Source organism: Saimiri boliviensis, chromosome 7 (genome assembly GCF_048565385.1).
Source record: "Saimiri boliviensis isolate mSaiBol1 chromosome 7, mSaiBol1.pri, whole genome shotgun sequence".
Classification (NCBI taxonomy): Eukaryota; Metazoa; Chordata; class Mammalia; order Primates; family Cebidae; genus Saimiri; species Saimiri boliviensis.
The window spans coordinates 93,529,833-93,555,612 of record NC_133455.1 but is presented as its reverse complement, the minus strand read 5'-3'; the positions used below and the strand labels follow the sequence as shown (position 1 = coordinate 93,555,612).

At 38.9% G+C, this 25,780-nt stretch overlaps 1 protein-coding gene across 4 annotated transcripts in view; it reads right to left on the bottom strand.

Annotated features, from left to right (window-relative positions):
* The window catches only part of FGD4 (FYVE, RhoGEF and PH domain containing 4), a 252,879-nt gene that overhangs the window by 152,610 nt on the left and 74,489 nt on the right, over window positions 1–25,780 (bottom strand). Inside the window, exon 1 of one of the 4 annotated variants that reach the window (XM_074403050.1) lies at window positions 22,015–25,268. The exons of the other annotated variants lie outside the window; for them this stretch is intronic. Within the exon in view, the coding sequence (XP_074259151.1) occupies window positions 22,015–22,024 (10 nt within the window). The 5' untranslated portion in view covers window positions 22,025–25,268. Of the gene's footprint in view, window positions 1–22,014; window positions 25,269–25,780 lie in introns of those variants that run through there. 4 annotated transcript variants of the gene reach the window in all.

Sequence of the window (25,780 nt, the reverse complement as noted above, 5' to 3'; positions counted from 1 at the left end):
AAAGTGACAGCAACTGAGCAAGAAAAGGTTAAGTGCCATACCAAAGCTGTTCAAAGAATCTACATCAACCTGCATAGACCCGCTCATTGCTAATTTATGGAAAGTTTGCCTTTTTATTTCACAAAAGCTCAAGAGCAGTTATAAAATCAGAAGACGATGACGACTCAGAAGAAACAGCTGCCGATATGCAAATCAATTGGCACACATATAGAGAAAAATCCTGCCAAATGAAACCAGCTTTGAGCTATAGCTTTTGTGTAAGTTCACATCGTTCACACGCATGCTTTATAGGTTCCCCATCCTGTAAATGTACATCTAACACAGCAAAATTGCAAAACGTGCAAAAGTGTACTGATGCATACGATTAACTCATTCCAAGCATTCCTTGCACCCATGGTAATATGAAATTGTAGGAGAAAGCAAGAGGGAAATTTTCAGTATATCTATTTCTTAAAATTATGAAAAATGCAAACAGATTCAACCCCAAGGACATGTGAGCATAGCAGCATTAGCAATGACAGCATCTGCAGGTGCCCCTTCACTTCAAATCCCTAGTGCTCCATCATCTCAGACAGCTCAAGGGCCAAATGGACCACAAGGGCCAAAAATACTTAAATGCATTATAAATCTGTACCTCGAAAGCAAAGAAAATGAAGGACTCAATTTAGGCTAGGCAGAATGAATGTGTCCAGAAAACATAGTAAAAAAAAAAACTAAGAAACTTAATCGCCATTAATTAGGTTTACAGTCTACACGTCTGAATGCGTTAGGTCAGGCAACATTCCAGCATAATGTGTTAAAGGAAGGAGCAGAAAGACTTGACTGTGCTGAACTAATGGTGGCTGATTTGCTGTCTACTCACTGTTCATGGATTTGAATCACTCGAACACTTTGGTCAAAGTTTCAAATTGTCATCTACATAACGCTTTTACATGAAATAACCAAATACGGTTAGTTTTACATATTTACAAACATAAACATAATCTCCTCACGTAGTAAAGTCTTAAGTTGTATTGAAGAACTGAAAAGCATCAAGACCTCAGACAGCTGGAAAAACTGGAAGAAGACACAGACTTCTCGGAAATCTAGCACCTCTCTTCACTCTCACAAGTAAGGATAGAGAAAATCAGAAAACAGTGGTTCACAGTAGACCCGAAAATTTAATACATTCTAAATTCCTTACTATGTGAAGCTGTGTGCACGGTGGCAGGGCTCACTGCTGACAGTGTTGTGAGTGGAGGTGGACATCTCACCAGGTCCTTCAAGTACAGGACAGTTGTGTGACCATGTACTCCTGTCCCACAGGTACCCTGGTTGGGATCACAGATGCTCCAGGGACTGTCCCTGCTACCCACTCTTCACCTATTTCTATAAAGGGTTACCCTCAAGAACCACTAAGTTTCTTGTTAGTGGGGGATTGACAAAGCTTTTCAAAAACATTTTGAAAACCTGTGGTTTTATTACTTATTACTCTGGAAACTTGGTCAAGAAGGTTACTAATATATCTACACATGAAAATACATATGTGCCTGCCAATACTCAAAGTGCTGGGATATATTTTAACATTAACAACCAATTAAAAATACAATCTTAAAACTTTGCCTCAACAACAAAAAGAAAAGAGTAAGTAAATTCACCAACACTAGAAACTTAACAAGTGTACAGATTTCTCTTGCCCACCTCAACTGCTCTAAGTAACCACATCCCAAGCACATGGATGCCACACACTTCACACCCATTCACTCACAGCCTTTTTCTGGATTCTAAGATAATGGTCATTAAAGCAACATGAACACCTAATCATACACAATGCTTTTAAATTACCTACTTTCCTCCCAAACCTTATATTGCTTATGAAAGACTGACATTTATGGATGAAAAAAATTATCCCAATACTATTACATTGGCTTAAAAATTTTTAGATTACGCTAAGGAAATTTTAAGGCAGACGTATCTACTATTACTAAAAGATGCTTCTTAGAACTAGAATGTAGTTAAACTGATTTTGTACATTAAGAAGAAAACTTTTAAAAAGTAATAATAATGATGCATAAAGACCAGTAAGCACAAAAGAGGGTAGGAATTTTAAAGTCAACTACAATTAATACCAAGAACTCATAACTAACAGTCAGGCCTAAAAACCTGTTCGTGAAGTAAGAACATGAGTCCTTGGCTAATATGAGGTTATCTAATTTTGTGCTGTCATTTAAAAAAGAAAATGAAACAATTAGGGCCTATTAGCAATAACGTTTTCCAACTCTCAGGGCAGCCACTGGCATGAATGTCCAAGATGACAGCAGCACAGCACAATTAGAAGGACTAAACCTGCAGGAGCCAAGCCTTTCCTTGCAACCTTTCCTCTATCAAATAAAAATGGCAGACCCAGTTAAACTCACAGACCACTGGCCCTATGGTTTCAATGATGGAAAAAAAAAAAAAAACTTACACAAAAGAAATATCCAGAGTATAGACAGCACTCTTTTTGTTTTTTCACATTTATATTTTGGGGCACAGTTTTGGGGAAGGGGATACAATGCTGCCTTACAAAGGACATAGAAGTCCCTTGTTTGAGCTACCAACCTCTCAGCCACACAGAAAAATGTCAGTCATCCGTTTGTTAGGACCCAAATCTCCTTCGACTGCTCACAATATGCAACACACATTTTAAGGGGATGTGGAAATAGAAAAACAAAGGAAGCCCTTGAAATAGAAGCTGATCTTCCTCATCTTGCCCTTCCTTTACCACGGTGCCTGCATGCATGCCACATTGTTTCCACATGCTCAGGCCCTTGAAACTTGTACCTAAGCATTGCAAAATAAAACTGCATAAACATCACATTTGAAAACATCAGCTAGTAATGATGGGTTAATCATGTGGGTCAGAATAATCATTAATTAAATCATAACCTACAAATGTCCCTGACCCGAGGTTTTTTTTTTTTTTCAAATAATAAGAACAGGCATTGAACACGTTGGGGCCATGGGCGTATTTCAGAAAGAATACCAGTGTAATTCATTCTGAAAAACCATTAAAAATGACTGTCCTTTTGCCACTTTCAAGAGTCACAAAACAATTTCACAAGCAGAAAACAGTTTAAAAGATTAAATTTTTTTTTCATTTTCCAAAACCAACATGTAATTGTACAGGCATTATTGAACTGCATAAAATCAAGACAAGAAAAGTGTGTAACGCTGGAGACTTCTTTCAAAAGAGCTTAGAGCTCCCTTTCCTTGGACCACATGGAGGTAATGCCCCCACACAAACGAACTACAAACTGGATACATATTGCCAGAGTTACTTACCTTATAAAAGCTGAATTTATTCCTCTTGGCCAGAATTCGCAAATGGTTGAAGTAAAACTCCCTTCATTTATTCTTCCAGCGAGCCAAAGCAAGCTTCCCATTAACCCAGTCCATTGCAGATAATCTCACCCAGCACAGGCTCCCCTGCTTTCCCCAGTTCCAAGCCCAGCAATGATAATCACATTCCGGTGGGGAGTGAACAGATGGTGGATTCCATGGTAACCAGCCCTCCTAAGGCGATTGGTAGAAGTGTGTGACTACTGCTTATTGGGTAACAATCGCTGTCTTTGTGCTCCAGCCTTGCAAATCCTAAAGGAAGGAACATATATAGCCACTCACATGTGCAGGGCTTGCCTAGCAGGTGTTCGGCTATTTAAACAAGGCAATGCAGCCCAACTAAAAGCTTTCCAGCAAATTTACCCTTGGTGTTGCAAACTCCTGACATTTCAGATAGCTAACTCTGTTCATTCAGGGAGAAAGGTCACAAGAGGCTGGACGTGACAAACAGAAAATAAAACTTCAAAGTTAACTTTAAAGATAAAGCATTCCAGAAATCTAAGCTTCATCAGCAAGTTGTTTTATGATTTGCAATCCACATCAGAACTGAAACTGCTTTTATGGGGATTTTTTAAAACAGATATAATATTCAAATTTGAAAAAAAAAACTTAGTTTAAAAATAAAGTTTTCAAAAATCAACTGTTATAAATTAATTTCTGGGCAAACATGCATTCATTTTTAGTGTATTAACTGAACTTTGCAAGGAGAGGTGGTGCTGGATATAAAATTTTCATCTAAAAAAAATAAAGAAAAAAATAAAATTTTCATCCAGAGTTTTACCCAGTTATAGGATTAAAATATCCTAGTTTTATACTATCTACTGTGTTGAATCTGTTTCAGCACATGAAGGTTAAATACTGATTCTGCAGGAACAATTGCCCACGCCTGGTCCTCATGAAGGAATCAGAGATTAAGTCACTGGAAGATCAAATTGACTGAAAACCAAATACACCACACCAAACCAACTATTAGAGGTAAACTATAAATCTAGAACATATAAACTCTAGGCACTCAAAACGTCCATCATCAGAACCAGCCTGAGCAACACAGTGAGTCCCTGTCATCACAGACATTTTTTTTTTTTTTAGCCAGGTGTGGTGGTGTGCACCTGTAGTCCCAGCTACTCAGAAGGCTGGGGTGGGAAGATCGCTGGGGCCCAGGAGGTCAAGGCTCTGGCGAGCCATGACTGCATCACTGTATTTCAGCCTTGGCGACAGAGAAACCCTGTCTCCAAAAAATAAAAAAATAAAGAATAAAACATAAATGGCAAGAAAATTAATTAGGATAAGCCAAAAAAGAAAACGAAACAAAAACTGTATATTGTGACTAGATTTTTAGGTATTAACTACCTCCTTACTCTATAGTAACTCCATATCTTAATTTCAAAGTTCTTTTCTTGGCACAAAGCAAATATGAGACACAAATACCACAAGGAAAAAGACAAAAATTATTACTAGCAGATGATACAATGCTATTCCTCCTAAATAAAAAGATCCATTTTATAGATGCCTACCTACCCTCAAAAATAAATAAAGAATCAAGTAGATATTATTTATAGTACTAAAAGTTTAGTGAGGTAACCATATACAAATATAGCCATATAATGCCTTTATAAGAGCAAAACTATCAGAATACCAGTAAGAGTGGATTTATAATAGCAACAAAAAGTATAGAAGTAATATAATATGGAAATGTATGTGAACTATTTGGAGGGGAAAAATGAACTGTGAGAGAAATAAAGGAAAGCTAAACAGAGATATAATGTGTTGAAGAATAAGATGATACATTTTATAGACGCCAAGCCTTCAGTTTATCAAATAGTATCCTAGTAAAATTTCCAACATACTTTAAAAAAATCAATTTAACGAAGTGACCTTACAGTTTATTTAAATGTTTAAAAAATAGATGAAAAGATGAAAGAAAATTCTACATGAGGAGTAATAGTAATAATGATGGGTGAAGTAACTGTACCATGATTGTAAAACATCTTATAAATACCAATGAATACATTAATACTTCCCAAATATATGACTTCAGGACAAACCTCTTTCCCCGTGAATTCCACACTCTTACATTTGACTACCTATTGAACATCCTCAACCTGGATGTTTAATAAGCATCTCAGATACAACACTCCAAAACCCAATTCTCCATTTAATCTTCAAATCTGGTCCTCCTGTATCCTTCCTTGTTCTTGGAAATGGCAACTCCATCCTTCCAATCACTCAGCCTGGGAAGCCATCCTTGACTCCTCTCTGACATTTTATATCCAACCGTCTCCTCTTGCCCTGGGTATTTCTTCAAATCCAGCCACTTCTTACACCTTCACCATTCCCCACTTGGTGTAGGCCATCTCTCACCTGGATGCCTTAACTTTCTAATTAGACTCCCTGCCTCCATCTTGTACCCGACAGGCTAAAATACCACACAGATAAGGTCAATTCTCTTCATAAAACTGGCTTTCTCATTTTAATGGGCATTAAAATCACCATCTGTATGATGCCTTAAAAAGCCCTTGATAACCTGACCCCACCCACATTAACTCACTCATCTCCTATAACACCCTCCTGACTTCCCTGAGCTCACTAGGCAGAGTCTGACAATTTTGTTCTCTCCTCTGCACTTTCTCAGTAAGTTACACACTGATGGTGTTTTTCACAGGACACAGTTATTTGTACACAGCTCTCATTGTGAACCCTGTGTCAACAGCAAGCCAAGGGCCTTGTACATAGTGTGAATTTAGTAAATCTGATGAATGACTAAAGACTGTTTTAAATTCTAGTGCAAATTTAGAGGTACCTAAGAATCCAGAATTAGAAGAATGGTGATGCAAATATACAACTGACACACTATCATATGGTCACAAAGACTACGTGTCAAAGGGGAAATGTTTATATTAACAAGTACTGTTTACTGGTCCCTAGTATGTGCTAGACTCTATAATAAACACTTTACAAATATTTTATATAAACCTCACTGGGCCTATGAAGTAGGTATTCTTATCTTTATATTTTAGGTTTAGAACTGAAAGTCAGAATTTAAGCTCTTTGCCCTTGGTCTCACTGTTGCGACAAGAACCTCATTTGCCTGAAAGCTTGGATCTAAGTCATCTAAGTCACTACACTACACATCTCCCAGAAGTGGGAAAAAAAAAAACAAAATACAAACTGAATACCCACTATGAATAAACACTATGCATTTGCAATGATATAAAAGTTTTCTTTTTTTTTTGAGACAGGGTCTCACTTTGTCACGCATGCTCAAGTACGATGGCAAGATCTTGGCTCATTGCAGCCTCAACTTCCCAGACTCAAGCAATCCTCCTGCCTCAGCTTCTCAAGTAGCTGGGACTAAAGGCACATGCCACCATATTCAGCTAATTTTTTTGCATTTTTAGTACAAATGGAATTTTACCATGCTGGCCTGGCTAGTTTCGAACTCCTGAGCTCAGGCAATCCACCTGCCTTGGTCTCCCAAAATGCTGGGATTACAGGCATGAGCCACCTCGCCTGGCAGAGAAGAGATTCTTAGGGACAAAAGGCCCGGCTTACCTAGGCCTCAAAATTTTCAGAGTCCCTGTGAGGAAGAAATATTGGACTTACTTTTCTTCTCCAGTTTCTAAAATTTTTAATATCAAATTATAACACACTAAAAATATATTTACTCCTCCTGTACATATTTTTTAATGTTCACTCCACCATGTTCTTGGGAGGATCTACAAACTAGTGAGACAATAAAAATCCTAAAAAGAATTGGCTCACAGTTTTTAGAGAATTGATTCCATGGGAAAAAATTACTCAGAATTACTCAGAAAGGAAAAATTAAGGCAGATCTAAGAAAGGTGAGTAAGGAGTAGTAGTGTCCTCTGCAGCTCCAAGTTCACCTCCAAGTGTCCTGATATTGTCTTCATCATAGTAACTATCCCCTCAAACCACACTGCCCAGAATCTAACAATAGGGCCTGAAACCTAAGTGGTAGGGCATGTGACCAACAGCCAACAAGCCCCATAAAAGTTCTTAAGATAAAAAGGTGTTGGAAGCAGGAGCCTGATAATTTATCTTCCTCAAATACTGAGCAGGTGGCAACTTTTCAATCTGCTGTTGCAGCTATTGTGCCAGCTAGGCAGAGATGGAATAATCTTGGGAGTGTTGCTCCATTTCCATTCGTGGCTGAATACCCCTAATTCTATTTGCCTTTACTCCTCCTTTCTCTTTCCTTTCGTATGAGGCTTTACCCGAGAAGTCAGAAGTTCCCAAACTTTTCAAATCAGAGCATCTCAGTAATTTCTGCACAGTGCCCCAGGGAAGAGAAATTCCTTAGAGTTCCATTGATTAAGTGGTTTGGTAGCAAAAAAAACTAATAACTACCTTTGACTTAGCAATTTAGTTACCATTTGACAATATATAACAAATAATTTCAAGAAAAAATAATACTTTTATTCTATTCTTAAATCACTCCTACTATTTACTAATGTGATGTGGGTGGACCCTACCCACCTCTCATACCATAGAGGTTAAACATTACAAACCTCATTTCCTCTCCCACAGTGATTTTCACCAGCTTGTTATCACAGTACCCACCAAACCCTCGACTTTGCAAAAATATGCCACTATCGAAAGAAATACAGTGCAACCAAATATTTTTAAAAAGGGAACTGTCTAGAGGTAGGAGTTCATACAATATTTGATAGATGTTGCTGTTTTTCCCTTGAAATTTTTAAATACCCTGCAGACAGCAACCCTGTGAGTTGGCAATGATACCCAAAGCACCTAAGAGGCTAACGGCTTAAACACATAACTCCCAAAATATGTGCCTATTTTGGAAGTTATGTGTTTAAGCCCTTAGCCTCTACAAAGTCCAACTACAGCTCCCTAATTATAAATTCAGAAACCTAGACTCTAGTTCCCGTTTAGCCAGCTCTATGACACGGGCAAGCCATTATTCTGTCTGGTCCTGGGCTCTTCAGTCACAAAAGGAGGACACTGGCTTAGACCATCTCCAAAGTTCTCCTCAGCTTTAAAATAATGAGAAGAAACATCAGAGCAAAGTCTTACTGAGTCAAGAAGAGGAAAAAAGGCAGAAATAACAAAGACAAGAAACATTTATTTTCCAGAAGGAAAGAGCGTACTAAAATTTAAAATAACATACAGCTGCATACTATCCTCACGTGTGGTAGGAATTAAAGGCCTGAACAGGAAGTATTCCTCAAATGCCAGTTGAAATGGCAATTGCACTTACACAACAATGCCCAGTTTAGGATATACTTTTAGTAAAAATGCCACAAGCTCTGCTATTGGTTTCACTTGTCTTTCCATTTTTGCTGAAATTCCTTCTTGACAAATGGTTTATATTATGAATTGACCGGATATTGTTAGTGTTGTCTGTGACTATGAAACAGATTCAAATTACCAATCCTAATTAGGGATCAAACATATCAGTGAACCCAAAAAGCCTAAACAGCAGAGCTAATGAGTCACAGACACTGAAACCGTAAAATACAATACTATAAACAGGTGGTATCTCCTTAGATATTTTCTATATATTACCAAGAATTTTTGCATTTTTGGTTAATAGTCTATGAATTTTTTGTTTTAATTTAATGGGTTTTTTAATGATTCATTTCATAAAAGTGATTTAGAGCAAAAATGTATTTGCAAGGTACAGAGTACTTTATAAGGAAGATAAACCACTTGAAATATTAATAAATTGAACTTCTCTGCCCAGTTTGCAAGGGGTTAAGGTAAAGAGTCTAGCCTCATTTGATGGAAGCAATTTTTTTTTAGTGGCCCATTATTCCTCTGATATGGTTAGCATTTCAGAGAAGTACTTGTTGTTCCAGGACTTGCCCAAGTATACACTGCCAAAAATGCAACAAATATTGATGAACAAAGTCTATGTGAGGAGGTCTTATATTTCTAGCCCTTTTCCATTCAAGTCCAACCATCAAAAAACTCACCCAAATCTATGAATGCTCCAGGGATATTTTTAATTAAAATTGGAAAGATAGTGTCTTAGTCAAATAAGAATAATGAGATTTAGTTCTTCACATCATTAGATTGTTTGTTACTCTCTTCATTAGAGTAACATTCCCTATCCTTCCAAATCCTTAATATCATTCTAAAACAAAGGTGGGAGGAAATTACACAAGCACCTAGGCCTTGCCTTCCACACTTACTATCCGTATTTTTTTCAAAAAGTGATTAATAAATAATTGGAATCTAGATATTTTAATTCTTCTTTCCATAAGAAAATTTCTAAAATATATGAAAGTGAAGACCCCCCACAAGGACATACATAGGAGGACATAGGTATAACATGTATATTTATGTTTATGCATTAATTACATGAATAAATCTAAAATATGTGTGGAGTGTAAAGCAGAAAAAGGTCTAATAATAAAGAACGTTCTATAAATGAGGCTTGTATAATATGCAAAGTTCTAAACAGAAAATAAAAGCATACGCTAGGCCTTTTTCTTGATGAGTTTTTGATATGTTTGAGAAATAAAGACGTTTACCTCTTGTAGTGGGTTGGGGAGAGACGCTAACAAGATAAAACCAATGTACAGCATCAGGTGAACAGCAAAGACACATCATTCTGCAAAAGCTAACAAATTGTCAACATTATGAACCTTCTCTTTCATATTTTAGGGCTGAGATCGGGCCAAAACAAAAACTATGACAATTCAAGTTTTGTGCTGATAAAACCTGATGATGAATGGTTACTCCTTGCTGCTCAAAAAATACCCTGAAGGACCAAAGTATGCAAACAACTACAGCTTTAGTTCAAACGTAAACTCAGTTTCACTCAAGTTCTACAGGGTTGCATTTTTGAAAAGAGAAAGGAAATAATGTAATGATCAGTTGCATGTTTATTGTTGATACCAGGGAGTTATGACCTCTTATTTGATCCTTTAAAATCAATTCTAACTTTACTTTTCTACCCCAAAAAGAATAAAGTCCAAACCCCAGAAAGAATAAAGCATCGAAAAGAGAGGGTAGCCAAGCTATGTCCCTTCAGACTATGACTGAGGTATATGTAATTACAAACATTTGATGGTATCTGAATTTGAGGTTTTGTGTGCAGCAAGGATACGTGTGCAGGGTAGGTGGAGCGTGTATGTGAGCACATGCATGTACACAAATAGATGGGCAGCATCTATTTGATACGCAAGGCGGGTCAGATCAGTGTGCGTGTGCTGGAGGATATGGGAGGAGGTGGTGGAAGGTGTTCTGAGAGGCTTTTTAATCTGCCCTCCAAGTTTTATGTCATAAATGCTCTGAGTTCTTTTCTTTCTTCTTTTCTTTTTTTTATTTTTTAAGACAGAGTCTTGCTTAGCTGCCTGGCGCCAGGCTGGAGTGCAGTGGCACTATCTCGGCTCACTGCAACCTTGGTCTCCGGTCTCCGGGTTCAAGCAATTCTCGTGCCTCAGGCTCCTGAGTAGCTGGGACTACAGGTGCGTGCCACCATGCCCAGCTAATTTTTGTATTTTTTAGTAGAGACAGGGTTTCGCCATGTTGACCAGAATGGTCTCTATCTCTTGACTTCATGATCTGCTCGCCTCCGCCTTCCAAAGTGCTGGGATTACAGGCATGAGCCACCACGCTCGGCCACTCAGGGTTCTTTTTGAAGATAACCAAAGCACAACCAGTTAAATATGGGGCAAATCATGATCGGTTAATGCTGTGAATCTATAGGCTCACAAACTCTGGGCTAGGTAGAGTATGTGGCAAAACACAACTTATTAGCAGGGTGATTTCTAAGCTACAATCTCTGAGCTTTGAGACCTTCATCTAAGAAATAAACAGGCATAAAATTTGGCACTATCCTCTCAGGAAAATCAATGAGATAATGTAAGTGAAACCTCTTTGAATATCTGGAAAACTATGCAGCTGTAAGAAGTATTATGCATGTTTAAAAGTGGGAGCTAGGGGAAACTGCTTATTCTGTAAAGACAGAATGACAAACAATTGACTTCCTGTCATGAAAAAACAACAACACGGAAGCCTCTTACAAAAAAAACCTCTTGGCTCCATTCATATTACTGTCAAGCTGTCTAAACTCATTCTTTTCTTGCTCTTCCATGCTTCTCAAAAAGGCAGGAGGTCTAGTCACTTCTCACCCCTGAGTTACTCCTCAGCCACATCTGTCTGACCTAGCACTCAATTGACATGGCTTCCAGTAAGGCCAACAGTGACATCGAAGTTCCAAACCCATAGGTCGGGTTCAATTCTTGTATCCTGGGCCCTCTCCGGGTGCCAACCACGCCCTCTTTCTTGACCTTTCCTCCCTGGCCTTCTTACAGCCAACTCTCCTGGTTCTCCAGGACTCTGAACACTTCTTTCATCAGCAGCTCTTTCTCTGCTCTCTCCTCCATCACATCCAATCAATTGGGTAAGATCGATAAATGTTCATAAAAACAGATACCACCAGTAAATGTGTTTAGATATTACTGCACAACAATTCATTGGTAAAATATAAAGTTATTAGTTCAGACATGGAATCCTACTAAATGGCTAGAGGCTCTTAATCTCTGTAAATAAGAAAGCAGTCCAGGTGTGGCGGCTCATGCCTGAAATCCCAGCACTTTAGGAGGCCGAAGTAGGTGGATCTAAAGGTCAGGAGTTCAAGACCAGCCTGGCCAAGATGGTGAAACCCCGTCTCTACTAAAATTACAAAAAAATTAGCCAGCAGTGGTGGCAGGTGCCTGTAATCCCAGTTACTTGGGAGGCTGAGACAGAGAAGTGCTTGAACCCAGAAGGCAGAGGATGCAGTGAGCCAAAATTGCACCTCTGCATTCCAGTATGGGTGACAGAGCGAGACTCCGTCTAAAAAAAAAAAAAGAAAGCAAATTCAATAATATTTCACTGATTATATGGCTGGAAGTGGGTAAAAGACCTCACCATCCTTCATAAATTGGTCCAATGAACAGTTGTGTAGGTATTTTAACACTTCTTTGCGAAATCCCAGCACTTTGGGAGGCCAAGGAGGGAGGACTGCGAGCCCAGGAGTTCAAGACTAGCCCGGACAACATAGTGAGATCTCATCTCTACAAAAATAAAATAAGCCAGGTGTGGTGGCACACACCTATAGTCCTAGCTACTCGCAAGGTTGAGATGGGAGGATTGCTTGAGCACAGGAATTTGAAGCTGCATTGACTGCACCACTGCACTCCAGCCTGGGCAACATAGCTAGACCAACTCTTAAAAAACACTCCCCTGACAAAGTTAGATGACCAAAGTTCATTCCCGCTTCAGATCCTTTATATTTGCAGCTCCCTCTGCCTAAGACATTTTCATCCAGATCTTCCTCTTGTTTCTGTAATGCACTTCATTCAAATCTGTTGAAAACCACTTCCTCAGGTGTTTCCTTCCCCACCACCCCATTAAAAATAGGGGCACTACTCCTGCCTCCGTCACTTTCTATCTACTCTAATCCTTGTTTGTTGTTTAAGCTATCATTGCCTAACATTATACTGAATGTTTTTCACTCACTTTACTTTCTGGCTCCTATTGTAGAAGGCACAATCCATAAGGGCAGGGGGCTTTGTCTTGTTTATCAAGAAATCTTGTGTCAGGCATGCAGTGGGTGCTCATTAAATCTTTGTTGAAAGAACAAATAAAAAATGGCTGGGAATGAAGGTAACACTAAGCCTGGGCTATACCACTGTTGGTTATTCAGGAATTACCCGTGGAGCTGGGTCACAGACACATCTGAGCTAATGGAGTGGAGGTGGGTGACAAGTTCTGAAGCAGATCAAGCAGCAAGAATGTTTTCTAGTCCTGATGAGCTGGTAGGCAGGAAGCCTATGTCCCGGGACTAATGACTCTGGCTCATCAGATTACCACATTTTCTCCAAGACAACAGAGAATGGCTCAAAGGGAAGTGGCTTGACAGCCTGGGAGACAATGCAGACCCTGGAGAGGTCACGACTTTCTCTGTGCTTTCTGAGGAAACCTCAAAGAGAATTCTATCCTTAGCAAAACTGGAAATCAGGTGAAACATTAAAAAAGCTAAGGAAGGCCGGGCGCGGTGGCTCACGCCTGTAATCCCAGCATTTTGGGAGGCCGAGGTGGGTGGATCACAAGGTCAAGAGATCGAGACCATCCTGGTCAACATGGTGAAACCCCATCTCTACTAAAAATACAAAAATTAGCTGGGCAGGGTGGTACATGCCTGTAATCCCAGCTACTCGGGAGGCTGAGGCAGGAGAATTGTCTGAACCCAGGAGGCGGAGGTTGCGGTGAGCTGAGATCGCGCCATTGCACTACAGCCTGGGTAGCAAGAGCGAAACTCCATCTCAAAAAAAAAAAAAAAAACTAAGGAAAAGAAAACGAAAACCTTCTTCCCGTATCTCTCTATTTCTTTGCTATATTGCCAGGTAGCTGGACAGTGACTGACTGACTGCCCAGTGACTTTGACACTAGATTTCCACCTTCCGGGCTGTGACCCAGACTTTACCTTGTGACCTAAATCTGGCAGTCATCTAAATCCCAACCCTCTGCAATGAGCTCAGACCAGAGTTTTCACCTTGAAACTGAAATAGAGTCAATAGGCCTGGGTGTCCATAATAGCTCCCCAGTCCATAAACATCTAACTACATTCTCTTAACAGTCTGTTCCACCTTCATTGTCTGTTCTTGGAAAGCAAGGCTGCCTGAGATGGGGGCAGCACCAGCTTTTCACCTTTGCTAAAGCTCGAAGAAATACTGATTCCTATGCTTGCTGCAACTGCATTTTTAAAAAACTTTGGAATTAAGATTTTATTTAAAAAAATTATAAGAGAAATAAGCAAAAATGTAACTGATGTAGTTTCTTTCCCATCACCTAGAGATAACCCCTGTTGATATCTTCTCCTGTCTATCATTTTGGTATGCAGTCATATACCTCTACACATGACTATATCACAAATACATTATTTTACATCCTGCTCTAATACTTTTATCATAAACTATAGCAATTTCAAATATACATTCTGTTGAACATATTTGTAAGTATATTTAAAATGAGTTGCAACTAATTTCAATTGTTTTGATATAAAGAAGAAAATTAAACTATAAAACCACTATATAGACATAATCACAACCAGCATTTGGCGCATTTCTGAAAGTTATTGTGTGACACGTATCATGATTAGGGTTTTTCTGAATATTGTGCTCTGTAACAAATTTTATGAAATGATTTCAACAGAAGAGTCTGCTTCTTATACCTAACACTGTATCACTTGATATAGCAAAAAAAAAAAAAAGTCTGCTTCATATTTTCTCAAGGCAGGTAGTTGGGTTTTAAAGGGGACTTTGATGTGTAATTAAGCCACTTAACCAACTTTTATTTCATAGAGTTTGGTGCTATTCATGAACCTAATTTCTGTAACAGCCCAATAAATGTCAATACATTAATTTCAAGTTTCTTTAAATAAACACTCTGCCCAGGAAGGCTTGCCACCTGATTCAAAGAAGACCTCCCAGCTGATGTACAGTTACCTCCTGCAGGTTAAGCTAATTCATTGTCCAGAGTCGCTGACTTTCTAAAAAGGCCTTTAATAGTCTCCAAAATGCTGTTCACTTTAGCAAATTTTCAACCATCAGCTGAATCGTGATTCATGCTGGATAAAACTCATGAATGTTAACAAGCAATTGGGATGCTATAATTCGGTTATTTTCTTTTAAAAAATGGACAACACAGTATTTAAAGGAACTGTGATGCCAGGGAAAAGGCAAAGGCACGCACAGAGATAATCCAGTCTACCCTTCCACTGGCCCCAGATCAAAATAACAAATCACCATTGCTAGAAACAGGATCAGTGTTACTTTTGGTTTAACTTTCAAAAAACTACAGGATTTATGACTTTCAGTTAAAGTAGCATGCCTAGGAACATTATAGCCCACAATTACACTCGACATGATGTATATGTACCAAGGAAACCCTGAGGTATTCTTATTCAGCTATAGTTTCACAAACACAAGAAATGAACTCTTTCCCTTATCAGCAGGTATATACATTTTTCTGAAATGCATTAGAGAGAAGGACAAAAGTTCCTTACCAAGGAAAAAAGGTTAAAAGGAATTAGGTGTTTCAAGGAAAGGGACTTTCTGTACCTGGTACCATGTCACGTAATCAATTCTATTCAACAAACATTTACCAAGAATGTCATACCACACACGGATAATTAAAAGAGGCTTGTAGACCTCCCAAGCCTATGACAATGATTCTCAAAGTGTAGTTCCTGGGCTGACAGCACCATAGCATTATTTACTAGAAGATCTTAAATTGCAAATTCATCTTCTTTAGTACATGTAGAGCTATTTGACTTTTCTCTCTCTACTTAAGAGTTTAATTTTTTCCTTAAGGTGGACTTACATCTTTATAACTTGTGTTTAATATATTCCTTTAACACTTACATATTTTTCCCAGTTTATAGTTTTTTTTTGTTTTTTTTTGTTTTTGTTGTTGTTGTTTTGAGACAGAGTCTCGCTCTGTAGTCCAGGCTGGAGTGCAGTGGTGCAATCTTGGCTCACTGCAACCTCCGCCTCCTGGGTCCTTGTTAAAGAAGTTCTTCTGCCTCAGCCTTTTGTGTAGCTGGGATTACAGGCACGCGCCACCACGCCCAGCTAATTTTTGTATTTTTAGTAAAGACAGAGTTTCACCATGTTGGTGAGGCTAGTCTTGAACTCCTGACCTTGTGATCCACTCACCTCAGCCTCCCAAAGTGCTGGGATTAAAGGCATGAGCCACCACACCCAGCTCGTTTCATAGTTTTTTAACTGGCAGAAGGTATTCCAACATCCATTACTCTTTGTAATGGCCAAAAGCAAGTCTTCAATGGAATTCTTTATCTCAGTGCTTACTTAAAAATAAAATTAGCCAGTGCAGTGGCTCACGCTAGTAATCCCAGCACTTTGGTAGGCCAAGGCAGGTGGATCACGAGGTCAGGAGTTCGAGACCAGCCTGGCCAGCATGGTAAAACACCATCTCTACTAAAGATACAAAAATTAGCCGGGTGTGGTGGTGTGCACCTGTAGTCTCAGTTACTCGGGAGGCTGAGGTAGAAGAATTGCTTAAACCCAGGAGGCCTAGGTTGCAGTGAGCCGAGATCGTGCCACTGCACTTCCAGCCTGGGTGACAGAGCAAGACTCTGGCTCAAAAATAAATAAATAAAATAAAATAGGCCATTGAAAAGAGTAAGTGAAACAAAACAAATGAGGCGGGGTGAAAGGTCCCTACTCTGGTGAACTGATGTAGACTGACTGAAAAGACACCTTAGCGCACATATAGAACACACTGGTTATTGCAGTTGAAGAACTCTGTTTTGAATAGATGGCTCCTCTGATACTTGCTTTCAATCCTGTGAGAGGAACTACAATCCAAACTTTCATGATTTTTAGTAGAAAGAAATTTATGGGAAAAGTGCAGCTAGGATGATTTTACTCAGAAACAACACATATACTGTTCCCATCCAGCAATGTGAAGCCATTTCCTTTTCTTTCCCTGCAGGAATGTATACATCCCAGCTGCTGTCATCCATTAAGAAAGACTGATAAGGCTGGGCGTGGTAGCTCATGCCTGTAATCCCAGCACTTTAGGAGGCTGAGGTGGGTGGATCACAAGGTCAGGAATTCCAGACCAGCCTGGACAACATGGTGAAATCCCATCTTCTACTAAAAAATACAAAAATTAGCTGGCTGTGGTGGCAGGTGCCTGTAGTCCCAGGTACTTAGGAGGCTGAGGCAGGAGAATTGCTTGAATGCAGGAGGCGAAGGCTGCAGTGAGCCAAGATAGTGCCACTGTACTCCAGCCTGGGCATTAGAGCGAGACTCCATCTCAAAAAGAAAAAGACTGATAAAATCTCTTTTTCTACAACATATATTTTCTATTTTATCTCACTGTACTAGCTGAGATAAAATAGAAAACATAGTCTATGCTTGAGACAATTTAAGAAAAACTACAAAAAGAATCTGAGAAGTTTAGATTCTAGAAATATCAAATGTCAGAATTTATAGTTAAAACTGTAGAGATTACAAAGTTGCCACTGAAATATAGTGGGCAAATGGGATGAAAAGATGAATCTTGACTCCTGTCTCTCATTATTCATTCAAATCAATTCCAGATGAATCACAGACCTAAATGTGAAAGGTAAAATAGTAAAGCTTCTGGAAATACTATAGGAAAATATCTTTATGACCTTCAGGTAGGCAAAGTTTTTTAAACAGGATACAGAGACCTAACCATACAGGAAGAGACTGAAAGTGGACATCACTGTTCAAAGGATACCAAGTATAAGAAAGAAAGCCTTAGAGGAAAAAAAAAAAAAAACTTTTTTTTTTTTTTTTTTTTGAGATGGAGTTTCGCTCTTGTTACCCAGGCTGGAGTGCAATGGCCCGATCTCGGCTCACCGTAACCTCCTCCTCCTGGGTTCAAGCAATTCTCCTGCCTCAGCCTCCCGAGTAGCTGGGATTACAGGCACGCGCCACCATGCCCAGCTAATTTTTGTATTTTTAGTAGAGACGGGTTTTCACCATGTTGACCAGGATGGTCTCGATCTCTTGACCTCGTGATCCACCCGCCTTGGCCTCCCAAAGTGCTGGGATTACAGGCGTGAGCCACTGCGCCCGGCCAAAAAAACTTTTAGCTCATAATTCTGACAATACAGAATATACAAAGAACTCAGACAACTCAACAAGACCAAAAAAAAATGTTTTTAATGGGCCAAAGTTTTGATTAGGTTTTTTATATAAATAAGATAACCTAATTGAGCTTGCTTTCTTCATGAAAAATACGGTCATATCACCTATCTTACAAGATTCTTCTTAGGATCAGGAATAATGTGTACATAACACAAAGCACTATGTCTAATAGGTGCTCAATAAGCAATAAGACAAGAAGTTCTCAGACACAATATCACTCAATCAATCATCAATCCCTTTTATACATAAACTTTCTTCTTGTAAAATCAAGAAATTGCTCCACCTGACCTGCCAAATAAGTCTGTAGCATTTCTGCTACAGAACGACATAGGAAGTAAAACTATTCACTGAATATACGTGAACTTCCAAAGAAAATTACACAGCTTGATCATTCCCACTTCAATATTAAGAGTTGCCTATTTAGTCGTCAGTGAAACTATACAAGAACTGGGTCATGACATTTTATTATTCAGCTACCTTATGAACTCCATATGCAACTGCAGCTGTCAGCTCTAATGCCAGAGGATTAAATGAGTTGGAAAGATTAAACAAATGGGCAGGAGAGATGCCAAGAAGGGTATAAACTACTGGACAGGAGTCCAGTTGGTTCAATTACAAAGCTGATCCTCAGAACAATTCTGTGCACTACACGCACACTCTGAAGAGAAGCGTATGACAGGCTGAGATGCAAGAAATATAAAAAAATTAAAAAGAAAGAAAGAAAATGACAGCAAATACAAGGGGAAAAAATTAGTACTGCTGTGGTTTTCAGATTATTTGTGAGTCTACTTTTAATCTTACAAATAAATATATTCATTGCTTACCATAGAAAATAAACCATAGGTTTTGTAATAAATTCCACTTTTTTTTTTTTTGAGATGGAGTCTTGCCCTGTCACCCAGGCTGGAGTGCAACGGCACAATTGTCCTGCCTCAGCCTCCCCAGTAGCTGAGATTACAGGTGTACACCACCACATCCGGCTAATTATTTGTAACTTTAGTAGAGATGGGGTTTGCAAGACTGGTCTCAAACTTCTGACCTTGTGATCTGCCCGCCTTGGCCTCCCAAAGTGCTGGGATTACAGGCATGAGCCACTGCCCATGGCCAACTTATTTTTTAATATTAACATGTATCTGGGATTTAATAAAAATCAGATAATGTATTTTTTAACAAAAAAATCAAGTTGTTGCCTATATTACACCATCTATGCTAACAAGGGGGACAAAAAGAATGGGCAAATAAAAAAAGGAATTCCCCTGAGATCTTGAAGTCAAATTAAAAAAAAAAAAAAAATCCTCAAATTTTCTGATCTAAAATTACTTGAAGGTAAGCCTTCAAACTTCCAAATTCTGACCGTACAATCATATTACACTAGTGATTTCTCTTCTATTATTATCTTTATGACTGTAGGTTTTAAATAGAAGGCGCACTTAAGAATTTATAAGTAACTCAAAGTACTCTAAACTCAGTTCTATTCATTCCACAAGAAAGGTCAGTACACCATCTTGGTCCAAGTCTGTGACACAGAAACTTTTTACAATGTCACAAAAACAAAAAGCTTTTCTCTCCCTCCCTCTCCCCCTCTCTCTCGCTCTCTCTTTTTCCCCCTCACCGTGGCTGAATTATATGGGAAAATCTCAGGCCACTGATAACCTGATAAAACAAAGAAAAACTGGCCAAAAGCTTTGAATTAGTGTTTTTCCAGTTACCAACATTTTCACAGCCCATGCTTGATTTATCTCCTATGCATGGATCTAGTTTTCATTCATATGAGACTTGGAACATAGAAGGGCCTGCCTTAGTTGAAGTCCTCTATTAGTTTTCTCAATGGTCCAGCTGTTTAAGTTCTATGGCTTCCATTCCACTTTCTCTCTCTGAAAAAAGCAACGAATCCACATTTTCAAAATGGCTAAGCCAGGTGTGGTGGTACTTGCCCATAGTTCCAGCTCTCAGGAGGCTGAGTGGGAGGACTGCTTGAGCCCAGGAGTTCAAGTCAAGCCTGGGCAACACAGTGACAAAACTTTGTTTATATAAAAATAATATAAATTGGCCAGGAATGGCGCTCATGCCTGCAATCCTAAAACTTTGAGAGGGCAAAGCAGGAGGATCACTTGAGGTCAGGAGCTCGAGACCAGCCTGGCCAGCATGGTGAAATCCCATCTCTACAAAAAACACAAAAATTAGCTGGGCATGGTAGCATGCACCTGTAATTCTTGGGAGGCTGAGGCATGAGAATCACTTAAACCCAGGAGGCAGAGGTTGCAGTGAGCTGAGATCATGCCACTGTACTCCAGCTTGGGCAACAGAGTAAGACTGTCTCTTAAAAAATAATAATAACAATAATAATAATAATATAAATTTTAAAATGGCAAGCACATCACTACCTGTCACATGGAAGTAAAAGTTTAAAAAGGGTAATATTCATAAGTTTAAACAAAGATATGCCCAACATATTTGTTTAAAATCCTAATTCAATGTTTGTGCTTAAAAATCTAAGGTTGAAGCCGGGCGCGGTGGCTCAAGCCTGTAATCCCAGCACTTTGGGAGGCCGAGGCGGGTGGATCACGAGGTCGAGAGATCGAGACCATCCTGGTCAACATGGTGAAACCCCGTCTCTACTAAAAATACAAAAAATTAGCTGGGCATGGTGGCGCGTGCCTGTAATCCCAGCTACTTAGGAGGCTGAGGCAGGAGAATTGCCTGAACCCAGGAGGCGGAGGTTGCGGTGAGCCGAGATCGCGCCATTGCACTCCAGCCTGGGTAACAAGAGCGAAACTCCGTCTCAAAAAAAAAAAAAAAAAAAAAAAAAAAAATCTAAGGTTGAACTATTATTGATATCTTAAAATCAAGAATACAACTACAATGAGTCCCTCCACACACATACCAAAGGGACCTTGCAAGATAGTCTTACAAATTCATGTTTTTCTCATGGCTATTTATAAAACAAAATTTTGAAAAATTTTAAATATCTAATAATAGTAGATGTGTTAATTAAGGCACTACCCTGTAACTGAATAGTGTTCAGCAACTGAAATGGATATTTCCTGAGAATTTTTAGTAACCTGAAATAATTTGATGACACATGGTAGAGGTCAGAGGGAGAAGCGTAATTCAAATCCACATATAGTACAGCCTCAGTTTCATAAAATAATAGATACGAAGAGGAAAAACACCTCGAAATGTTATAGTAGCTTATATCTGGATGTTAATTTTTTTCTCCTTCCTACTCAACAAAAATATTGGTTTAAAATTTAAAATGTTTTACTGAATAAAACATTTACCTAAAATAATTTTTCAGTTAAAAATAATAAACTATAAGATCTCTTAAGCCACAATGATAGATCTAGTCAAGCCAACTATACTTCAGATCCCAATAAATCAGATAATGTTATTTCAAGAAATACTTAAACCTGAGAATTACCAATGTACCTTGCTAATGTTTTAGAAGTAGGAGACACCCCCAGTCTTCAGCTGACCTGGATGTTATCCCCAGATAACAGATGACCAAGAGAATATTAGGTGTACAAATAAGTTTTAAGAAACTGGGTAAAGCATAAACCTTCAATATTAGAAATAGAAAGAAGTGACAAAAGTAGAAGGAAAGAGGTTATAATAAAAAAGACTGGGGTGACAAGGGTCAACGATGGTTGCACTTAAAGCACAGCTCACTTCCACTCCTCTCAGGAAACACTGCTGTGCTAGGAACTCACAGGGAGAAATGCCATTCCCTCAAGTAATTGTTCCTAGATCATGAAAGAAAGAAAAAACACACCTTTGTGCTAAAACGACAGCACTGAACTACTCTAAAGAAAATCCACAATAATTTTTCTGTAATGGCACAAATTATCATTTAATAGTAAACAAAGAGAAATACCAGTGACTTCATCTATTTTATACGTTGCATATTGAAAAAATCCAAATGTTTTAACCTGAGATATTTCAGAAATGGCAATTGTAAAACAATACTCACAGCCCCCCATAAAAGATTCCTTTCATAACATCCAGCAATCTTCTGAATAACCTATTTCCTGCTTCTGGAGCCAGGATGTGGATCCATAATTTGTTGGTAGAAACTATAGACATTCTGTACTTAGACACTGGACACATATGCACCTAGTGTTCAACATGACAAAGAGCTAACTAATGGGAAGTACAGAGATCTGTTTCATAACTCTTCTTCTAGCAGTGATGCAGCCTCAAGGAACTACGCAAGTAATGCATTTCAAAATTCCATGAAGGTGTTTCAAAATGTACTGAGAGAGCTCTAGAATACTGGGTGGACTAGGAAGTATGATGCCAAATGCACATGGCTTTATTGCATTTATGGCATTTAGGCTTATAACAAACTTCCCTTTAAATACAGACCTTAAAAGAATCTCAGGATTTTTTTCAACAGACATCAGAAAATTGTAAGAAATAGTGCAAGCAATGCTGAATAGTGTGTAAGCTCTCGATATTCCCAAAACAAGGGCCTTCCATTTTTTTCCAGGAATGAATATGCAGGTTACCTAGCAATCCCAAGTAATTTCTTTACAAAAACATATCAGGCTTTAAAAAAGAAGGCACTGATTAGGCAAATTTCTCATCTTCATTATGTCTATAAATTAAAATTATAAATTAAAATGAATGTTTTATGTTTGAGGCCAGAAGTCTGAGACCAACCTAGGTAACACGGTGAGACCCCATCTCTACAAAAATAAATTTCAAAAACTTAGCTGGGTGTTACGGCATGTGCCTGTACCCCCAGGTACTCAAGAGGTTGAGGCAGGAGGATCACTTGAGTCCAAAAGATTGAGGTTACACAGTGAGCTATGATTATTACCACCGTACCTTGGTCTGGGCAACAGAGTGAGGCACGATTTCTTAAAAAAATAAAATAGGATTTTTATTTATTTATTTATTTATTTATTTTGAAATAGTCTCTCTCTGTCACCCAGTCTGGACTGCAGTGGTGTGATCTCAGCTCACTGAAACCTCCACCTCCCGTGTTCAAGTGATTCTCATGCCTCAGCCTCCCAAGTAGGTGAGATTACAGGTGCCCGCCACCACACCTGGCTAGTTTTTTGTATTTTTAGTAGAGGCAGGGTTTCACCATGTAAGCAGGCTGGTCTTAAACTCCTGACCTCAGGTAATCCGCCTGCCTCAGCCTCCAAAAGTGCTGGGATTACAGGCCTGAGCCACCATGCACAGCCTAAAAAGGGATATTTTAGTCAACAGATCACGTAACAGATTTTTCAAAATATCTAAACATTAATCGCCATGTAAATTCAACATTTACATAACACACGTCCCTTTTCCTGTCATATTTATGTTATAGTCAGAATCAAACCATAATACTTAGACTCAGCTCAACTTTGTAATATCACTTCTTAAAATTATGTTTCTACAAGAATAACAAACTAAAAATTGTGTATTACCTTAAAGCACTTTGAAAGTATGTGCAGAAATTTTGATGGGTATAGTAAAACAGACACCTGATGTAGCTTATGAACCAAGTTGAAAGCATGGAGGAAACTACCCGGAGAAATACAGTAACATCATAAAGTCTTTTTTTTTTTTTTTTTTTTTTTTTTTAGACGGAGTTTCGCTCGTTACCCAGGCTGGAGTGCAATGGCGCGATCTTGGTTCACCGTAACCTCCACCTCCTGGGTTCAGGCAATTCTCCTGCCTCAGCCTCCTGAGTAGCTGGGATTACAGGCACGCACCACCATGCCCAGCTAACTTTTTTGTATTTTTAGTAGAGACGGGGTTTCACCTTGTTGACCAGGATGGTCTTGATCTCTTGACCTCGTGATCCACCCGCCTCGGCCTCCCAAAGTGTTGGGATTACAGGCTTGAGCCACCGCGCCTCGCCCATAAAGTCTTAAGACATTTAGAAATCCTCCCATTGTGTGGATAAGAAAATTGAGGCCAAGACTGATAAGGCAGTCAAGATAAAGCCATACTACATGAGGAACACAAGAAATGTATACTTCAGAGCTTCCAACAGATTTTTTTGGTGTAATTTCCAAGGCATTATGCATCTAAATAATTAGCTCTTTCTTGAACACACCATCATCTAGTATAATACTGTAAAGGGAGTGGTGATTTTGAGAGCTAGTAACCTACCTGCAAAACAATTGCTTGCTGTGAATGAATGTAATTTTCATAAACTTTAAAAGCTGATCTTTATGAAGTGAAAGGTATAGTAATAAGACATGGTATTTTCATATATGTGGTGGCGTCCATCTGAGGGCTAATGCGGTCGAAACTTCACCAGTTCCTGCCATCGTCCTCATGCAGGTCAGCTGAGGGCTGGGGGTGTCCTCTAGAGTTAGGATTGGCTTTACACAGGAAGTGCTGGGACTAACACAGGCTGGAGTGACAATGTCAGCATTTTTGGTTCCCTCTCTCTACCTCAGAAAAGTACTACAGAAAACTTCAAACTGACCACATGCCAATGAGCTATAGGCTAAAACTGGAACTCTCCTGCACTGTTACTGTGAACCAGGGCCAGAAGGATCCTGAGTATTCTGGCCTTTGTTCTTGACCTCTTTTTCAATGTTTTGGCAGTTTGGAAGGCAAAGAAAAAGAAAAGTTATATGGAATCTTTTCTGATGATTTGACATTGTACATTACAGATTTTTATTACAGATATTTACATATCTTTACAATCAACTAAACCTTTTCAGTATTCATTTAGAGATTATATGGATCTAGCCATAGAAAAGTCTTGCAGGGATTACACTGAAATAGAATTATGCTCATGGATGTGTGATTGTGCTATTTTTCTGAGTTGTCTGCACTGCCTTCTAGATTTTACAAAATACAGATTTGTCCCTACTGGCTTTAAATCAAGTGATCTTGATCAATTTACTCACACAAGCTTTAATTTCAGAATGGCTATAGGAACTTGGATTTTAACCAATTTGTTACAAGCTAAAATTAGTATCCCACCCACACACACAAAAAAATTATCACGTGTCTAAAAATAAAGCTCATAAAAGGATAATACACTAAGCTATCTATATTTTCCCAACACTACCGTTATATTCTGTATCTTGATAAAATTAAGATTGTTATCAGTAATTATAGCTGTATACTTAACTTAGTATGTGCTCTCCTTAGAATGACCTTAACAAGGCCGGGCGCGGTGGCTCAAGCCTGTAATCCCAGCACTTTGGGAGGCCGAGGTGGGTGGATCATGAGGTCGAGAGATCGAGACCATCCTGGTCAACATGGTGAAACCCCGTCTCTACTAAAAATACAAAAAACTAGCTGGGCATGGTGGCGCGTGCCTGTAATCCCAGCTACTTAGGAGGCTGAGGCAGGAGAATTGCCTGAGCCCAGGAGGCGGAGGTTGCGGTGAGCCGAGATCGCGCCATTGCACTCCAGCCTGGGTAACAAGAGCGAAACTCCGTCTCAAAAAAAAAAAAAAAAAAAAAAAGAATGACTTTAACAAAAAGTCATTATTAGGTGTTAAGACTGAGACCATCTATATATCTTCTGTAACTGAGAATGTAACTTTTCAGATAGTAAATGGCAGGTCTGGAAGGCAAATCCTGACCTATTTAACTTCAAAACCTGGTCTCTAAAGTGCAGAACGTCTGCTTATCCTCCCAAAGTTTGTCAAAATCATTAATTAACCTGGGATGAAATAAAAACTTTTACCCTATGTCTTTGTTTTCTTGTGTTTTCCCCCCAAATTCAAGCCTTAAAATTTTTTACGTCTGGTAAAGTTGCTCTTTCTACCTCAT